General features: G+C 36.1%; 1 protein-coding gene across 1 annotated transcript; it reads left to right on the forward strand.

The window, feature by feature from the left end:
- The first annotated feature begins 14,029 nt into the window (after window positions 1-14,029).
- Window positions 14,030-14,989, forward strand: LOC136175526 (olfactory receptor 8K3-like). Its single transcript, XM_065945800.1, has one exon. The coding sequence runs from the start codon at window positions 14,030-14,032 to the stop codon at window positions 14,987-14,989; it is 960 nt and encodes a 319-aa protein (XP_065801872.1).
- The last annotated feature ends 6,043 nt before the right edge of the window (window positions 14,990-21,032 follow it).

A 21,032-nucleotide genomic window follows, 5' to 3' on the forward strand; every position in this document is an offset into this window, starting at 1 on the left:
CTCCTACGTCCTCTGCTATCTCCCAGATTTTGCTTGAATTCATGTCCATTGAGTCAGAGATGCTACCTAATCATCTCATCTACTACTTTCTCATCTTCTTTTCCTTTTTCCTTCAATCGTACCCAGCATCAAGGAAATATTTATAATGTCATATAAAAACATGGAGAAGGACTTGGCAACCCACTCCAGTACTCTTGCCTCGAAAATTCCATGGATGGAGGAACCTGATAGGTTACAGTCCATGGAGTCGCAAAGAGTTGGACACGACTGAACGACTTCACTTTCTTTCTTTCTATAGTTCCTTTTGGAGAAGGAAATGGCAACCCACTCCAGTGTTCTTGCCTGGAGAATCCCATGGATGGAGGGGTCTGGTGGGCTAGAGTCTCTGGGGTTGCAAAGAGTCGGACATGACTAAGAAACTAACACACACACACACATATAAAATAAATATTCCCAAAAGTTTTTACAATTGATTTTTAATTAGGAAAAAAGTATGAACAATACACATATAAGTAAAATAAAAATATTTGTTTCTAGGAAATTTTGTTGACAGAAATGCAGTAAAATAGCATGAGATAGTGGTGGCTATTGAGATGATTAAAATGTTTAATTTTATATTTTTGTTTATATATTCTCCCCAAAACATCTTAAATGAATAGTTATAACTTTCATGTTCTTCCCTGTAGCTCAGATGGTAAAGAATCTGCCTGCAATGCAGGAGACCTGTGTTCAATTCCTGGGTCAGGAAAATCCTCCGGAGAAGGGAATAGTAATCCACTCCAGTATTCTTGCCTGGAGAATCCCATGGATAGAGGAGCCTGATGGGTTACGGTTCATGGGGTCACAAAGAGTCAGACAGGACGGAGCAAATAACACTATAACTTTCATAATGAAGAAAGATATAGTGTCTAATATCTCAATTTTAAAAATCAACTGTGACTAAGCATACATAATATCCCATATATTTCATTTATTTTATGCTACTTTGTTATATTCATTAGACATATCAGTTATTTAAGGAAGTTGGCTAATTTCCCATAGAATGCAAACATTGAAAATTAGCAGTTTTACACAAATGATAATTTGAATGAACATTTTGGATGTCAATATAATTTAATGCATAATACAATAATATTTTTAAAAATAAATGGAATTAGATAAAAAGGAAATTACAAGGACACTTTACCAACACCAATATTTCTTTGAAATAGCAATTTGTGCTTAAGGGCAGAATGATATGAAAGGATATAATTTAAATATATATGTTGATGTGTTTGGACACTAAGACACACTATTAAAAAGTCAAGAATTAAGATGATCTCAAGCAGAAATTTGTGTTAACATAACTCCACTCCAAAATCTGATTCAGGTACCTTGATTGCAAAATTCTACATAGTGTTTAGGGTAAAGAAGTAAACAAATAGCTTCTAATTCTTTCAGAAAACTAAAGAGAAAGTACATTTCCTAACTCTACTTGGCAAGCTTTCCTGTTATAAAAGTGCAAGAGAAGTTATTTTAAGAAAAGAATAATAGTATCAGTCTTAACATATATTCAAAAATTCTAAACAAAATTGTATCAAACTGATTCTAGCAAAATATGGAAACAATAATGCATAAAGAGAAAAGAATATATTTCACATTAAAAAATCAATTTATTTACATGGCACTTAAATCTCCCCAATATTAATATAATGATATAATTGAGTAGAAACTAAGAAGGCATGTAAATTACCCAAGCAAAAGGAAATGTTTTGGTGACACAAACAAATAAATAAATACATAAACAAGATCAGTATACTGAAAAGTACAAAGTGCTGAGTAACAAAACCAAAGACAAACTGAATGATTGGTAAACTTTCTCGCTTCACATAGTTTAATACTGAAAACAAGCCACATGTCTTTCAATGAATGAATAAGGTGTATCATCATGTAATAATATTCAGCCCTGATGAAGGAACGGGCATTGATATATTAAAAGCCTGAAAGGACTTCAAGCAAAGTATGCTGAGTGAACACAGCCTATTGGTAAAGATTACACATGGTATTTCCTTTATAAAACATTCTCAATGGTTAAACCTATAGTGATGAAAACCTGCTTAGCATTTAGGTTAAAGAGAAGAATTAGAGGAGAGAATGGGTGTGGCTGTGAAGAAATGACATGAGCGGTATTCATGTGATGAAGTAAGTCTGTGTGCTGACTCTGGTGTGGTTATACAGCTGAGCATATATGATAACACTGAGGAGGGCGTGTGATTACACAAATGAAGATACACAAACTAGTACATGCAAGTCTGGTGAAGTCTGAACAAACTCAGTGGATTGTACATTGATAGTTTCATGGTTATGAAATTGTACCGCTTTATGCAAGTTGTTACCACTAGAACTAAAATGGACAGAAGACTCTGTGTTCTTTTTTTTGAAACCTTCTTGTGATCCTATAATTACTTCAACATAAAAATATTTAAATATCAAGTTTAAGGCTACCTGGGACAATGTGGGATAAGAAAGAGTAGTCTATATTTCCATAATTCTAGGAGATGGATTGAAGAAGATATTGTTGTGGTTTAAATCAAAAAGTGCTCTGCCTATATGTTCTTCTAAGGGTTTTATAGTATCTGGTCTTACATATCGACCTTTAATCTACTGTGTATAGTGATAGAGAATGTTCTAAGTTAATCCTTTTACACACAGTTGCCCATTTTCCCCACCATCATTTATTGAAGAGACCATCTTTTCTCCATTACAGAGTTATTTCCTACTTGGTTGTAGATTACTTGGCCATAAAGACAAAATCAATAAAGAAAAAATCCATGAATTTTAGCTTAATAAATAGCGAAAAGTTACAGCATAGATAAACCACAAATAACTACTGAATTATATTCAACAATGGACATTTACAGCTCATTAACAAGTTACATTCTTGTGGAATATATGGATTATGTGAGACACATCAGAACATATGTCAAGGTAGATAAGAAGAGCTGGAGAGGATATTGGACATGATGGAGAAGCAAGAAATATTGAAATGTGTCAAAGGCAAGTCCACTCCAGTACTCTTGCCTGGAGAATCCCATGGACAGAGGAGTCTGGCTGCAGTCCACAGGGTTTCAAAGAGTCGGACATGACGGCAGTCAGCAAGTACAAAGACAAATGCAGGGCAAGAGAAGTCCAAAACAGATAGATGATGACTCAGTGTGAAGTGGGAGTGAGAAATGAGAGTAACTAATTTCCCTCCATAGAGTTAGAAAAAGGAAAGAATATATATACAAAATTTATTATTTTTATTTCATTTAAACATTTAAAAAACCCCCATAGAACAGCAATTCAGCACAGCTTTTGTCATCTAACGAGAGAGACTATTGGAGGGCTAGAGGAATGCCGACGGGTTTGTCTTGTGGATGAAATATATTAATCCAGATTCCTATATGGCTGTACTAGGGTATTCCAGGGAGCATAATATAGATATACGATAGACAGATACATAGATGTTTCTAAGAAAGTGTGCAATGTTATAATGGGAGCTGGTAAGGCAGAAATTTGTGGGCCAGGCTGGCAGATTGCACTAGCTGATGCTGAGGACAAATGCAGGAAACTGAGGCAGACTTTTTTGTGGCAATCTGAAAACAAACTTCCTTTTTCTTTGGGATTCCTCACTCTTGATTGAAAGAGTCTCACCATATTCTGAAAGGAAATCAGCTGTACTCAAAATCTACTGCTCAAAAAGTTTATCACCTCTAAAAAAGTGACACCTTGACTGATATTTTATTAAACAACTGGGTAGCATAGTCTTGCCACATAGACACAGAAAATAAACTTTAGCATCATGTGAAGAAGAAAATTAATCAAGAGTAAAAAGTAAAATGGAACACAAAAATACCTGTAAATATTCTAACTCATTGGTGCATATAAATTGTCCTGGACCACAAATAAAAATACCCGCTCCCTTGTTTCTATTAAGCTTTCAAATGCTTCAGAGGCAATCAAGAAATTGCTTGGCATCTCCTCAGGGAGAGTCTCAGAGGATGGAAAAGAATCCATAAATTGTTCTTACGTTGCATGTCATAAAGCATATGAGGAAGCCAAGACAGAGGTTTCATGACAGGTAAGCAGGATAGCTCATGTAGTGTCATATTTTAATAATAATTCTGAAGATATTATTAAGAAAATACTTTTGTTTTATGATAAACCACAGCAAAATAAGAGAATTTCTGATTTAATTCTGTGTACACCTTGCTATTGTTAATATACAAGCAGAATAGGACCTCAACACTTTTTCTTCAAACTAATTATACAAATATTTTCACAAACACAGATGAGCATCTTTGAAACATCAGTGCCATGTTATTTATGTAATATTTATGCTTTTATAAATACTTAAGTATGCAGATAAGAATTGAAAAGTGTAACACAAGAAACCTAACTAAAGGGTTAAGAATAAAAATGAAAATCATGGCAGAATCATGAAGCTGCAAGTGGTTAGTTTCCAGATAAATTTTCGTCAATCTTGGTCTATGACGTTTTTCTTATTTTCTTCTCAGAAATATTAATAATGAAAGTCACTCAGTCATGTCTGACTCTTTGCATCCCCTTGGACTATACAGTCCATGGAATTCTCCAGGCCAGAGTACTGGAGTGGGTAGCCTATCCCTTCTCCAGGATATCTTCCCAACCCAGGGATGAAACCCAAGTCTCCTGCATTGCAGGTGAATTCTTTACCAGTTGAACCCCTAGGGAAGCCCAAGAATACTGGAGGGGGTAGCCTATTCCTTCTCCAGTGAATCTTCCTGACCCAGGAATCAAACCAGGGTCTCCAGCATTGCAGGTGGATTCTTTACCAGCTGAGCTACCAGGGAATTAATACAAAATTTTAAAAATCTGTAAATTTGATTTTTTTTTCTGATATTTTAAAAGCAAAAATGGGTATTTCTATCTTACATTGACATGAAAAACAAATTTTGGTGGTTAGGAATTTTTTAAGTATTCAGGCTTATGGTTGTATTATGATATATAACATGTTCAGTTTCCAGGGGAATCTGAAACAAATACATATATTTTTCTCAAAATGGATAGTCTTAAAAAATAATAATCAGATAATTGATCCCCAAATAAACACACTAAGAACACACTAAATACATGATATTTGAGGCATATTTCCAAATACTATTGACACGCTGAAACATTTCTCATTTATCTTCCCACAAATTCTGCAAAAAAAGGAAGAGCTGGTTTTTCCAGTATGGAAACATAGAGTAAGATTAGTTATATCATTTTTTTCAAAGCATTCCTTTACATATACCACAATTGTATGTACAGCTGACTCTATCTATCTATGTCTATTTCCTGGAGTATTTCCCAGGATATACACAAGTAATTTCTACTACAATCTGTTAGAGATTTCTTTTGAAGGCTTAAGTCCTATATCAAAAGTGTTAACTGCTTCATCCTGCACCATCTGCATTCAAAAAGGGTCTCACAAGACTTTTACTATAAACTGCTTGAATGTTTCCATAGATTATTAAAATTTGGTTTTAGTTTTCATTATGTAACTAACATATATTAGCTAGTTAGTGTTAGTCGTTCAGTTGTGTCTGACTCTGCAGCCCCAGACTGTAACCTCTGTCCATGGAATTTTCCAAGCAAGAATACTTGAATGAGGAACCATTTCCTTCTCCTTGGAACCTTCCTGACCCAGGGATTGAACTCAGGTCTTCCACACTGTAGGTAGATTCTCTACTGTCTGAGCCATCAGGGCCTGTAGTTTGATAATGTATTTATGTTGTTGCTGATTTTTAGCCACTGTCATGCCTGAACCTTTTGCAACTCCATGGACTGTCGCCCTACCAGGCTCCTCTGTCCTCAGGATTTACCAGGCCAAAATACTAGAGGGCTTACCATTCTCTTCTCCAGGAGTTCTTCCCAACCCAAAGATCAAACTAGCTCTCTTGCATTAGCAGAAAGAGTCTTTAAAACTGAGCCACCTGGAATCCCCAATTATGTTATCATTATATAAATGACATCCTAAAATTTTAATTATTATCTGTAAAATTAACATATAAAATAGTTACTATTTTTTTCATTTCTACCTCCTATATCTTTGTATCTATTTACATCTGTCTATAAAAGTCTTTGTGAATCTTGACCCTGTTGATATTTTGTGTTTTTGGTAAACTTTTGTTTTTGGTGTTGAGATGCTGATTCCAGTAGCATCACTGGACTCTAACCAATGGAGACCAGCAGTAGCCTCCCTCCAATATCTGCAATTACTGAAAACAAATTTCTCAAAAGATTATCAAAGTTATTTGGAGAACAGATCTTCAAAAGTTGAAAAACCACTGATTTATTTCTATTGCCAACCCTATTTCTATCATCACTGATTATCTATCATGTATCTATCTTTGTTATATATATTTACTGTGGCAGTCAGGATCATTTTAAAATACCCCAAACTAAAGATTCAAATTTATCATATTTGTATGAGTTTTGTGTACTAAACACTACCAGATGATACTATATGACAGCTACTGACTAGGCGTATGTCTTTATCCAGAATAGGTTTTCTGGTAAACCTTGATGGAAAAGCTCAGTCAAACAGTGCTGAGCAAATTCATCCTCACGGGAGTCACAGACCACCCTGAGCTGCAGGCTCCACTGTTGGGCTCTTCCTCATCATCTACGTGACCTCAGCAGCAGGCAAGCTGGGCATGGTCACACTCACTAAGGTGGACTCCAGGCTGCAGACACCCATGTGCTTATTTCCCAGACACCTGGCCCTTACTGATCTCAGTTATTCAACAACTGTGGGACCCAAAATGTTGGCAAATTTTCTTGCGAATCAAAATAAAATCTTCTACAACTTTTGTGCCATTCAGGGAGCTTTCTACACTATGTTCATTACTAGTGAGATTTTTATTCTGACAGCAATGTCCTATGACCACTACAGGGCCATCTGTCACCCTCTTCTCTATACAGTTATCACGTCAAAAAGGGCATGCTGGATGCTGGTGGCAATCGCCTATGTCTATAGCACATTTGTCTCTTCTAATCACTATAAAAATTTGTAATTTATCCTTCTGTGGCTACAATGTAATCAGACATTTCTATTGTGACTGTCTCCTTTTGATATCTTTGCTTTGTTCAAATACACGTGAAATTGAACTGATTACTCTGATCTTTGCAGGTTTTAATTTAACTTCATTCCTGCTAATAGTTATTGTGGCTGGCCTGCTTATTCTTACAGCTATTCTCAGGATGAACTCTGATGAAGGAAGGCACAGGGCTTTCTCTTCATGTGGATCCCACTTGACTGTGGCTACAGTGTTCTATGGGACTTTGATATTTACATATGTTCAACCAGAGTCCAGTCATTCCTTTAATGGTGGTAAAGCGCACTTATATTTTACATGCTGATTACCCCCATGTTAAATCCCTTGATCTACAGCTTGAGGAACAAAGATGTAAAATATGCTGTTCATAGACTATGGGAAGAACTATGTAATATCTTTTCTTAAGTTCATTTTGCTGTGTGGTTCCTTGAATTGGGCTATGAACATTGAAATTTTTAAAGTTTTCTCAGAGGGAAATGCAAGGATAAATAATTTCTACATACATTTAGCGACTGACTTCTGTGCACCAGTTAAACTTCTGAGTGCTCTGAACACATTAACAAATGAGCAATATTCTAGTTGTTTTTGTCTCCTTACATATGAAGTCTGCTGCTGCTGCTGCTGCTAAGTCGCTCAGTCGTGTCCGACTCTGTGCGACCCCATGGACGGCAGCCCACCAGGCTCCGCCATCCCTGGGATTCTCCAGGCAAGAACACTGGAGTGTGTTTCCATTTCCTTCTCCCATGCATGAAAGTGAAAAGGGAAAGTGAAGTCACTCAGTCGTGTCCGACTCTGTGCGACCCCATGGACTGCAGTATGAAGTCTACTCTATGACAAATAGGAGTCTTGCCTCTCTTTCATTTGGCTCACTTGCCACAAATTTGGTTAAAATGTGTATCATGTTTTGATTAAGATACATTGTTTGACTCTATGCATTTGGTGATCCTGCTTAGAGAAAGCAGCATGAGATGATTCTATGATTTGAAAGGTGATAGTTCTAGTGAAAGTGTAGTGTAATATTCTGTATTCTATAAATCTGCCATGTCTTTTGAACATACTTCTTACATAACTCTTTAACTTTCCTAATTTCGTTTTTGCTTATTTTGATTACTTTTTAACATTCAATAGATTTATTTACATCATAGAGATATTGGACTGTTTTCTATGTACATAATCAGGATTTAAAATAATCAATGCTACAAAACAAATTTGAATAAAATAATTTATAAGAATAATCAAGTGAGAATAATTATTAGTTATACTTTATAGGTCATTTAAAATTATTAATGAATGTATATATATATGTCTCATCTATTCATATATAAACATAAAAATATGCACATCTGAGATGATGTATAATGAGCAGAAATCCACAGGAATGCAAACAGCACATGTATTTGAAAAGATAGACTGTGAATAAACATAACCTGATGTCCCACTCCTAGAACACATGTTAGAGCACCTTTGGTTATCCTTCAGATTATAAACCAAAAAAAAAAATACTGAGTTACACATTTGTATATTTTTCATTCATTTAAAACTTAATCACATTATTAAGTTGATACATAATATATCAGAAAATATGCTACTTTCTATAGAATATAAATGTAAAAATCAGGAACTGCTACATACCATAAAAAGATGCTCAGTGTCATTACATATTGAATACTTTCAATTTAGATTTCAAATAGATAATACTATATGTCAACTAGAATACATAGTAGTTTGTGAGTATTTGGAGGAACCTAAACTTACACATTGTTAGTAGAAAATAAAATGGTATAAATATTTTAAATCCATTTAAGATTCACTCTTTTCTTCAGCAACATACAGGAGCTCTATTTTTAGTTTTTTGAGGAACCTCCATACTGTTTGTTATGTTGGCCATACCAATTTCATTTCTATCAACAATGTGGAAGGGTTTCCTTTTCTCCACACCCTCTTCAGCATTTATTGTTTGTAGAGATTTTGATGATGACTGTATGTGAGATGGTATCTCATTCTATTTTGATTTGTGTTTCTATAATAATTAGCAAAGTTGAGCATGATTTTATGTGCCCATTGGCTATCTGTATATCTTTTTAGAGAAAAGTTTATTTAGACCTTCTGCCCATTTATATTGGGATATATGTATATATATAGTCCACGGAATTCTCTGGGCCAGAATACTAGGGTGGGTAGCCTTTCTCTTCTCCAGGGAATCTTCCCAACCCGGGGGTCAAACCCAGGTCTCTGGCAATGCAGGTGGATTATTTATCAGGTGAGCCACAGGGAAGCCCAAGCTGGTTTCCTCGGAAAGCGCAAGGAAATCAGTCCTGAATATTCACTGGAAGGACTGATGCTGAAGCTGAAGCTCCAATACTTTGGCCACCTGATGTAAAGAACTGACTCATTGGAAAAAACCCTGATGCTGGGAAAGATTGAAGGCAGGAGGAGAAGGGGACGACAGAGGATGAGATGGTTGGATGGCACCACTGAATCGATGGACATGAGTTTGAGCAAACTCCAGGAGTTGGTGATGGACAGGGAGGCCTGGCGTGCTGCAGTCCATGGCGTCACAAACTGTTGGACATGACAGACAAAAAATGTGGTATATTTACAGAATGGAATAGTACTCAGACATAAAAATAAGTAACAATAAATGAAATAATGGCATTTGAAACAACATGGATGGATCTAGAGACAATCATACTCAATAAAATAAACCAGGCTGAGAAAGACAAATGCTGTATGATGTCAATTATATGTGGAATATGAAAAGAAGTAATGTGGATGAAACTGTATAAAGAATGGAGATAGGCCCTCAGACATAGAAGAGAAACTGATGGCTACCTGAGTGGGGAAAAAGAGGGTAGTTTAGGAGTCTGGGATTGACATAAGCACATGACTGTGTATAAAATAGATAGCCATGAGTACCTATTGCATAGTACAGAAAACTATACTCAATGTTTTGTAATAGCCTTTAAGGGAAAAGAAGATGAAAAAAATATAAATGTTTACCTATGACTGAATCACTTTGCTATACACCTAAAACTAACACAGCATTATAAGTAAGTTATTCTTCAATAAAAATACCAAAAAAGTTGTCTTAAAACTTTAAACATATCTCACCTGTGATATAATATTTATCCATTCCACTGCCTTGTACTTACCCGAGAGAAAGGACAGCAGATTTCTTTGTATGCAAATGTCATTAGAAGCTTTATTTATATTAGTTAGACCCTGGGAACCATCTAAATGTTTCTATACTGAGGATGAATAAGTAAATCGTGACAAGTGGATTCTGTGCTGCTCTAAAGAGTAATAAATTATTGGTACACACAAAAATATAATGACTCTCAAAAATAATTAAGCATAGTAAAGGATGACAGACTTCAAAGATCAGATAATCTAAAATTTAGTTGCAAAAAAATTCTAAAATGAAGATTCATATATAGTTGCACAAAGCAGATCAAACAAGAAATCTCAGAAATTAACAAAAGATGTCATACAAGGCATACAATGTGGGAAAAACAAAGAAATTAGATTCTCTTATAACTACAAATGACATGTTTTCTAACAGAAAACCTCAAGGAACACTATTATGAATGTGAGTTCAGGAATCCCCTCACAATTGTGAGTTCAGCAAGATAAAAGGATACAAACTCAACAAGCAAATATCTTGTCAATGCATATATTATATACACATATATATATGAATATATTGATATAATGTATAACATGCAAGAACCAAAAATATACATATATGTGACTCTCCAGGTGGTGCAGTGGTAAAGAATCTGCCTGCAATGTAGGAGACACAGGAAACGTGGGTTTGATCACTGGGTTTGGAAGATCCCCTGGAGGAGGAGATGGCAAACCACTCCAGTATTCTCGCCAGGAAAATCCCATGGACAGAGGTGGGCTACAATCCATATGGTTGAAAATTGTCAGATACAACTGAAACAACTGATTATGTATGCATGTTTGTGTATATATACATACACATATACATATACATATGCCATTTACAATACAAAGGGTAATGAAATAGTAAGAAACTCAGAAAATGTGCAGGATGTGTATGTTGAAAATTATGCTGGTTAAAGAAATCAAAGATCTGAATACATTATAAGACATACTGAGCTCATAGTATAAAATATTCCTAGATGGGAAAGAAAATTAGAATAGGGATTGGAATTGGACAGAATGAAATAAAGGAAATGCTGCACTATGCCATTAAGGGGAAAAAAAGCAAAAGAAGTTGTAACTAGTCGAAAATGGCAACTAACTATGAAATGAGAAAAATGAGCAACTAATGTCTGCCTCAGAAGTGAAGAAAAACAGCAAAACCAACTAAATCAAGGAAATAACAAGCCACATTTACCTAATGTGTAATTTTAACTCCCTTTAATTTTTTTAAAAAATGATATATTAAAAAAGAATTTTGACATGTCTCTACCATGTCACCCCTTTGAGGAGAACATTGTGGAAACGGGCCTTTCCTAAATGTATTAATACAACATTTGAATGAAGAGCCCCATGTGCTAAAAGTGGGAAGTTAACTAAGAGTGAAAAATAGGAGTCAAATAAGTACTAAACTTTCTCACTGGTGAATATAAATTGTCCTTGGCGATTATTGAAAGACCTCCAGACACTTTGTTGTGTTCTCCTAGGCATTAGGGCTAATCAGCAAATTGCTTGACATCTCCTCAGAGAGAGCCTCAAAGGTGAGGGAATCCATATATTGCTCTCACAGCTGTGTAAGAAATAGAGGAAGGAGTCAACTCAGAAACTCATTACAGGTAAACATAACATTTCCTGTGGCACAGTATGCTACCAGTACCCACAATATTTCAGAGACATTCGCCAAGTTCCACCTTAATTCTGTGACGTAGAATCTACATTGATTATGGGATGAGGATGGGGTGGGAACTGAAATAAATTACATGTATTACATCCTACTTGACCAGCTCCTCACTCACCCATCACTATAGCCCTGACAGAGACATAAAACCACAGTCCAGAGAATATGTTTATATGAGGAAGAAAATCTCTTTTGGGTAAGTTACTATCACTATTAGAAACAAATAAACATTAAAAAACCCCACAAAACTATGTATTTGACATTTGAGAACTCTTTCCATGTAAGATAGACCCATTGAATTATTGACTCTTCGTGAATCTTTCCCCAAAACTGTGCACACTGTTTTCCATTACACATGGTCATAAAGCGTTTTAATAATCCACACTGTTGACCCAGATTAACCCTTAGTAGTTGCTGTTCAGTCGCTAAATCCTGTCTGACTCTTTGCGACCCCATGGACTGCAGCATGCTGTGCCTACTTATCTTCCCCTGTCTCTTGGAGTTGGCTCAAATTCATGTTCATTGAGTTGGTGATGCTATCTAACCATCTCATCCTCTGCTGCCCTCTTCTCACCATAAATGAAGGCATTGCAGAAACTGAATTTGCAGACATATATGTCCTATACACAGACATACGTGTCCTATAATAGTCAGGTATGCCCTGGTATGATTCACCATGTAAGCAAATTTAATTTCCACTGTGGTCCATTATCCATTTTTTAGTCATACACTTATTCATACCTGTCAAGTGTGCTAAATTTGAGTCAGTACCATCTGAAGGAAAAATACCTTTCACAGACTATGTTTTGAGTAGTGGGTTATATGAATGTTGGGATTTTTGAATTGAAAATTTATTGTATCATTAATATATGCATTATATTCTAGACAGCATATTTAAAAGCAAAGACACTACTTTGCCAACAAAGGTCCACCTAGTCAAGGATATGGTTTTTCCAGTAGTCATGTTGGACTATAAAGAAAGCTGAGTGCCAAAGAACTGATGCTTTTGAACTGTGGTTTTGGAGAAGACTCTTGAGAGTCCCTTGAACTGCAAGGAGATCCAACCAGTCCATCCCAAAGGAAATCACTCCTGAATATTCACTGGAAGGACTGATGTTGAAGCTGAAATGCCAATACTTTGGCCACCTGATGCAAAGTACTGCCTCATTTGAAAAGACCCTGATGCAAAAGCTGCCTCATTTGAAAAGACCCTGATGCTGGGAAAGACTGAAGCCGGGAGGAGAAGGGGACAACAGAGGATGAGATGGTTGGATGGTATCACCGACTCAACGGACATGAGTTTGAGTAAACTCCAGGAGTTGGTGATGGACAGGAAAGCCTGGTGTGTTGCAATCCATGGGGTCTCAAAGAGTCAGACACAACTGAGCAACTGAACTGAACTGAACTATATCCTAAGATTGATGAATTTTTAAAATGCCATTATGTGGTTATATCTTATAAAGAATAAAAATAGAACTTTAAGGAATAGTGCAATAATTATCCATAATACCTAAAGTTTTATGATTGTTTAACTTCTCGGTTTTGCTTTGTTATCTATATTTGCATATGTCTGTCTAGTTGTCTGTGTTTCTTTTTTATTTATTATTAATTATTAATTATTATTATTATTTTATCTAGTTGTCTATGTTTCTATACCTATACTATAGTGTTTGTCAACCTGGATACTATTGTGACTACTGGCTCAATAATGTTACAGGCTGCATATTTGACATGTTAAGATATTGAGCTCTTTAACTGACCTATAAACATTAGAATCCAATAGCATTTCAACTCTCACTTATGAGAGCCAAAATGTCTCCAGACAGTGGAAAAATATTCTTGGGGGAGTAAAATCACTCTAATTGAGAAGACCTGATCTACCTTCGTATTTCCTTCTGTCTCTATTTATGCATATTTTAATGTGTGGCAGGTGGACTTACTTTTAAATATTCTAAACTGGAAATTTAAATTTATCTTACTTACCAGTTCTGCATACTAGCCCATCTAAGAGGATATTTTACACCAAATCTATTGACCCTGCTGCTGTGTCTACCCAGAACAGGTTTCCTCATAAACCTGGATGGAAACACAGAATGGAACCGTGCTGAGCGAATTCATCCTCATGGGGATCACAGACCGCCCCGAGCTGCAGGCTCCATTGTTTGGGCTCTTCCTCATCATCTACGTGACCTCAGCGGTGGGCAACTTGGGCATGATCATCCTCACTAAGGTGGACTCCAGGCTGCAGACACCCATGTACTTCCTTCTCAGACACCTGGCTTTCACTGATCTTGGCTATTCAACAACTGTGGGCCCCAAAATGTTAGTAAATTTTGTGGCAGATCAAAATGAAATCTCCTATTACTTTTGTGCTACACAGCTCACGTTCTTTCTTGTCTTCATTATTAGTGAGCTTTTCATTCTGGCAGCAATGGCCTATGACCGCTACGTGGCCATCTGCAACCCTCTGCTTTACCCAGTGGTCATGTCGCAAAGGGTGTGCCAGGTGCTGGTGGCAATGCCGTATCTCTATAGCGTATTTGAGTCTCTTCTTATCGCTGTAAAGATATTTGACTCATCATTCTGTGGCTATAATGTCATCAGGCACTTCTACTGTGACAGTCTGCCCTTGTTATCTTTGCTCTGCTCAAATGCAAATGAAATTGGACTGATTATTCTTATCTCAGCTGGTTTTAATTTGATTTTCTCTCTTCTGATAGTTCTTGTCTCTTACCTTCTTATTCTTGCATCCATTCTCAGGATGAGCTCTGCTGAAGGCAGGCGCAAGGCTTTTTCTACCTGTGGGTCTCACCTGACGGTAGTCACAGTGTTCTACGGGGCTTTGATATTCATGTATGTGCAGCCAGAGTCCAACCATTCATTTGACACAGATAAAATGGCATCTATATTTTACACTCTCATTATCCCTATGCTAAATCCCTTGATTTACAGTTTTAGGAACAAAGATGTAAAACATGCCCTACAAAGGATGTGGAAAAGACTATGCAATTCTTTCTCTTCAGGCTTCTGTACAATATGAATCCTATACTTTAGGTGATGGGCTTCAAGATGTTCCCTGTGTGTCTCTAAAAAGAATAAAAGTATGGCAATGTTCAACACATATTTAGAAATTGCCTTCCAAGGGCTAATCATGCTTCTATGTGCTATATATACATTAGCACCCAGAGGGGGGAAATATCTGCCTTTCCCAAGGGGAAGAGATGAATTACAAATATAATTAAGCAACTAGCACCATACCTTAGAATGAGTTAGGACTCTGCAAGGACAAGTAAAGAGAGTCAAATGAGGAACAATAGCATATACAAAAGGATTCAAAGAATTTTTGTTATTCCCAACTATTAGAATAAATTTCCTAGTGTCTACATGTGTTTGTGCATGTACATGTGGTTTTATGTAAGCACATACTTCTGTTTTCTATTCGCTGTACTTTTCTAAGGCATGTGTTAAAATTAAACTTATGGTGGTTTCTAGGAGGCTCAGTGTAGTACAGTGATTTGAATTCATCATTCATCTCAATTGATACAGATGCTCCCTTATCACGTGGAAGATATTAGGATCCTGCTCTGCTCTGGTCAGTGAAGTTGATTTTATACATGAGCCCTAGAAAGTCCTTAGACTCAGCACATTTAGCAATTCAGTAACTCACAACATATTTATCTAAATCAGACCGTTTCTCTGTAAATTCAAGTTCAGTCGCTCAGTCATGTCCAGCTCTCTGCTACCCCATGGGCTGCAGCACACCAGGCTTCCCTGTCCCTCACCAACTCCCAGAGGTTGCTCAAACTCACGTCCATCAAGCCAGTGATGCCATCCAACAGCTTCATGCTCTGACGTCCCCTTCTCCTCCTACCTTCAATCTTTCCCAGCAGGGGAAAGCCTTCAATCTTTTCCAAAGAGTCAGTTCTTCGCATCTGGTGGCCAAAGTACTCTCTGAGCCAGATACATTTTCTTAATTGTTTTTCACAATATTCTATACTTGAAAGTCACTAAGAGAGTGGGCCTTAAGTATTTTCACCTCAGAGAAAGGAACGGTAATCATGTAACATGAAAATGCTAGCTAGTGCTAAATTGTGGCCATATTGAACTATATAAATTCATCAAATCAACATGTTGTAGACTTTAAATTTATACCATATTAACTGTCAATTATGTCACAACAAACCCAGAGGGAAAAAAGGTAAATTTCTTTGAGAGTTTGCCATGGAAGCTTTGAGTTATATTTTTATATTTTATTGGGATCTTGATTCTTATCTGCTTTTTGATCAAACAAGATAGTTACATTTCCTTATCTGTCTGAAAAACAAAAATATTGCTTATTTAAAATTGGTGTTTTAATTATTTTTGTACTTTTGCGTAAGAGGTCTACTCTATGCTGAACTAGCTTTGTGCCTTTGTTATGGGATAACCTTCTTCAGTATTGGTTCATAAGAGTGTGTAAAAACTCCTTTACTATATATGTATGCATATATGTGTACTATATTATACATTGTATTTAATATATTTTATTATATTCTATAATTTTTATTCTATTGTTTGATTGCCATGATTTGATCATCTCTTTGTAGTAAACACAAGACAAAATTCCATGATTTGGTCAATATTTCTAAGACGAATGTAATAAGATATGTGACAATTTGTTATATATATAATATGTATAAAAATATCCTCTTCTAAATTGTCACTTTTTTGTTTAATTTTTTATTTTTAACATTTATGAAATTGTATTTACATCATATAGAGACTGTACTGTTCTTTGTTCATCATCCTTAAAAACTCAAAAACATTTTCACTAAATCAAGAAAAAGGCAAGTAGGACTAATTTTTCCCATGATATTGACATTTTAATGGAGGTGGTATTCAATATGGTAAAGAAAAAAAAAAAAACAGTCCATATTGGAAAGAAGGAATTTAAACTGTTTATTAGTACATGATGAGATTGTACAAGTGGAAATCTAAACTATAAAAAAAAAGCATTGAATTAAATGGTGAATTAAGAATGTTTCAAAGAGAGATCAGTACACACAATAATTTTTATTTCTATATACTACAAATGAAAAATTAGAAATGGGATTGTTAAATGTTGTTATTGTTCTGTCAACAAATCGTGTCTGACTCTTCATGACCCTATGGACCGCAGGACGCCAGGCCATTCTTTCCCTCATTATCTCCTGGAGTTTGCCAACCTCATGTGCATTGAATTGGTGATTCCATCCAACCATCTTATCCTCTGTCACCCTCTTCTTCTTCTGCCTTCAATTTTTCCCAGCATCAGGGTCTTTTCCAATGAGTCGGCTCTTCACATCAGCTGGCCAGAGTTTTGGAGCTTCATCTTCAGCATCAGTCCTTCCAGTGAATATTCAGGGTTGATTTCCTTTAGGATGGACTGGTTTTATCTCCTTGCAGTCCAAGGGATTCTCAAGAGTCTTCTCTAATACCACAGTACAAAGGCATCAATTCTTAGGCTCTTTATGGTCCAACTCTCACATCCATACATGACTACTGGAAAACCTTGTTAAATTGTTAAATACCTGTTATAAATTCATCATAATTATGAAATGTTTAAAGATACATACAAAATATGCAAGCCTGTATGGTAAAAATTAGAAAATATTCCTGAAATATATTAATGGAGGCATAAACAAATGAGATCTTACCATATTTATTTACTGATTTATTCAATATTAGGTAAATATCACAATTTCTCAAATCAAACACAATTAAAATTTAAGCAGAAATTCTTTTTTGATAGGAATTGAGAAGCTGAAACCAAAATACATAAAGGAGCTAAAATCAAACCATACAGAGCAAAAGATCTAGAATAGCTGAACTAACTTTAAAAGCAGGAATAAACTTGCAATATTAGCATTAAGACAAACAGTAATGGTATACAGCCTTATTTCAAAGCTACAGTTATTTTTTTAAAAGTCTGCTCCTGATATAACAATTTGCAATATATATCAATGAAAAGATATTGATAGATCAGAAATAGATTCATGTGTGTATGAATAATAAATGTTCCATAAGTTAAAGAGAAAAACAGAAAAAAGCCATTTTGTGGAGAAAGCATAGACTTTCAAGTTCTCCTTTCATCTTGTTTCTGTCCTGAGACCTTGTAACCAGTGGGGGCATTCCCTCTGGTTTCTGCTGGCTGAAGATGCTGGTTGTCGGACTTGTATCAAGGCAAGCCAGCTGGCTGGGGCCAGAGTCATGACGTGAGAGGCAGCATTCCCTTGTCCAGCCATACCGGTTCTCAGGGGAGTTACCCTTAAGAACAAGTTCCAATCCATAAGAGAACTTTGTCACTCTTATCTTCATTTCTGGAAAATATCCAGTTCTGGAAAAATTCAATCCCAGTTTTGCCTACCTGTTGTCATAGCTGGAGGCACACAAAGGACTTTGCTTTCTTAGGCTATCTTTGGAAAGAACTTTGGACCTTGGGAGAGGAAGCTACACATTTTGCCTTTTTTTAGAATGTCTCTTGCTTCCATAGATAAGCCATGTCATCATTGTTTAGTCACTAAGTGTGTCTACTCTTTATGACCCCATAGACTACAGCCTGTCAAGCTCCTTCTGTTAGTGGGATTTCCCAGGCAAGAATACTGGAGTGGGTTGCCATTTCTTTCTCTAGGAGATCTTCCCGACCCAGGGATTGAACCTGCGCCTTTGCATTAGCAGGTGGGTTCTTTACCACTGAGTCATCAGAGAAACCCATACAAATGCCATAGAAAGGCCTATTATTAATACTTTTGAGTTAATAAAAAGGCTTGGGCCTTCCCAGGTACCTCAGTGGTAAAGAATCCTCCTGCCAATGCAGGAGACCTGGGTTCAGTCTCTGGGTCCAGAAGATCCCCTGGAGAAGAAAATGGCAACCCACTCCAATAATCTTGCCTGGAAAATCTCATGGACAGAGGAGTCTGACAGACTACAGTCCGTGAGGTTGCAAGAGTGGGAGCCACTTAATGACTGAGCAAACGAATGGGTGAATAAACAAAGTGTGATTCTTAAATACTCAGTGAGTGCAATCACTTATATGCTAAAGTGGATATATATCTTTAAAACATGAGTTTGAATACTCCAACTTTGTCTTTAGGTGTTACTTTCATATTGCATTTGACCTGCAATGAGCTTTCAGTACAAAATTGATTGCTGAGATAAAGCAGTGAAGGCTCAAACAAATCACATACCTCATTGGATGACATTCAAATTTAGAGTCAACGTTCTAAAAAATCCTATCCTAGACACTTAAACCAAAACATGGGTAGTTGGAACATCATCAGATTACCAGATTACTGTTAAATTAAAGAAAAAGTGGACGTCTCAAATTGATAAATTAGCATCTTTTTATTAATGGAAATGTGCAAGAGACTGGGCTCATTGAAATTATTGCTTTTATATTCCCAGAAAAGTGAAAGTGAAACTGTTAACTGCTTCAGTAGTGTTCAAGTGTAAGAAAAAAAAGAAAAAGAAAAAAAAAAACACTAATAAAATTCATAGAAATTTCAAAGAAAGAAATGAAACATCCCTATTTGCAAAAGATATGCTTTCTAATAGACAATCTCCACAAAACTATGGAAAGTAAAACAATCTGGAAAAACATGAGTTCACAAAGAAGACAAGATATATGATTAACAAAAATTATATAAAAATATTTATATATACATATAGGTATTAATAAAACAAGATGATTTATAGTCACTTTATAGCTAATGAAAATGTACATAAAAACTATCAAAGCTTGCACAGGATCTGTATGCTGAAAAGTATAAACTCCAATTTTAAAAATCAAAGGAGATTTGAATAATTTAGTAGCTATATTTAGCTCAGATCTGTATACTTAACATAAAATTCTTCCCAAATTGATCCATAGATTTAATGCAAACCTAAATAAAATCTCAGCAAGATTTAGTGCAGAGGTGATTTTATACTGCATTTTTTTTTTTTTTTTTTTAATATTATTTTATTAGTTGGAGGCCAATCACTTTACAACATTTCAGTGGGTTTTGTCATACATTGACATGAATCAGCCATATAGTTACATGTATTCCCCATCCCGATCCCCCCTCCCACCTCCCTCCCCACCCGACTCCTCAGGGTCCTCCCAGTGCACCAGGCCCGAGCACCTGACTCATGTATCCCACCTGGGCTGGTGGTCCGTTTCACCATAGATAATATACATGCTGTTCTTTCAAAACATCCCACCCTCACGTTCTCCCCCAGAGTTCAAAAGTCTGTTCTGTATTTCTGTGTCTCTTTTTCTGTTTTGCATATAGGGTTATCGCCACCATCTATCTAAATTCCGTATATATGTGTTAGTATACTGTAATGTTCTTTATCTTTCTGACTTACTTCACTCTGTATAATGGGCTCCAGTTTCATCCATCTCATTAGAACGGATTCAAATGAATTCTTTTTAACGGCTGAGTAATATTCCATGGTGTATATGTACCACAGCTTCCTTATCCATTCATCTGCTGATGGGCATCTAGGTTGCTTCCATGTCCTGGCTATTATAAACAGTGCTGCGATGAACATTGGGGTGCACGTGTCTCTTTCAGATCTGGATTCCTCAGTGTGTATGCCCAGAAGTGGTATTGCTGGGTCATATGGCAGTTCTATTTCCAGTTTTTTAAGAAATCTCCACACTGTTTTCCATAGTGGCTGTACTAGTTTGCATTCCCACCAACAGTGTAAGAGGGTTCCCTTTTCTCCACACCCTCTCCAGCATTTATTGCTTGTAGACTTTTGGATAGCAGCCATCCTGACTGGCGTGTAATGGTACCTCATTGTGGTTTTGATTTGCATTTCTCTGATGATGAGTGATGTTGAGCATCTTTTCATGTGTTTGTTAGCCATCTGTATGTCTTCTTTGGAGAAATGTCTGTTTAGTTCTTTGGCCCATTTTTTGATTGGGTCGTTTATTTTTCTGGAATTGAGCTTCAGGAGTTGCTTGTATATTTTTGAGATTAATCCTTTGTCTGTTTCCTCATTTGTTATTATTTTCTCCCAATCTGAGGGCTGTCTTTTCACCTTACTTATAGTTTCCTTTGTTGTGCAAAAGCTTT

Source organism: Muntiacus reevesi, chromosome 9, assembly GCF_963930625.1.
Source record: "Muntiacus reevesi chromosome 9, mMunRee1.1, whole genome shotgun sequence".
NCBI classification, from domain to species: Eukaryota; Metazoa; Chordata; class Mammalia; order Artiodactyla; family Cervidae; genus Muntiacus; species Muntiacus reevesi.

What these genes read in the sequence shown, in the direction of transcription:
- LOC136175526 (XM_065945800.1), top strand. Translation starts at nt 14,030, where the DNA reads ATGGAAACACAGAATGGAACCGTGCTGAGCGAATTCATCCTCATGGGG.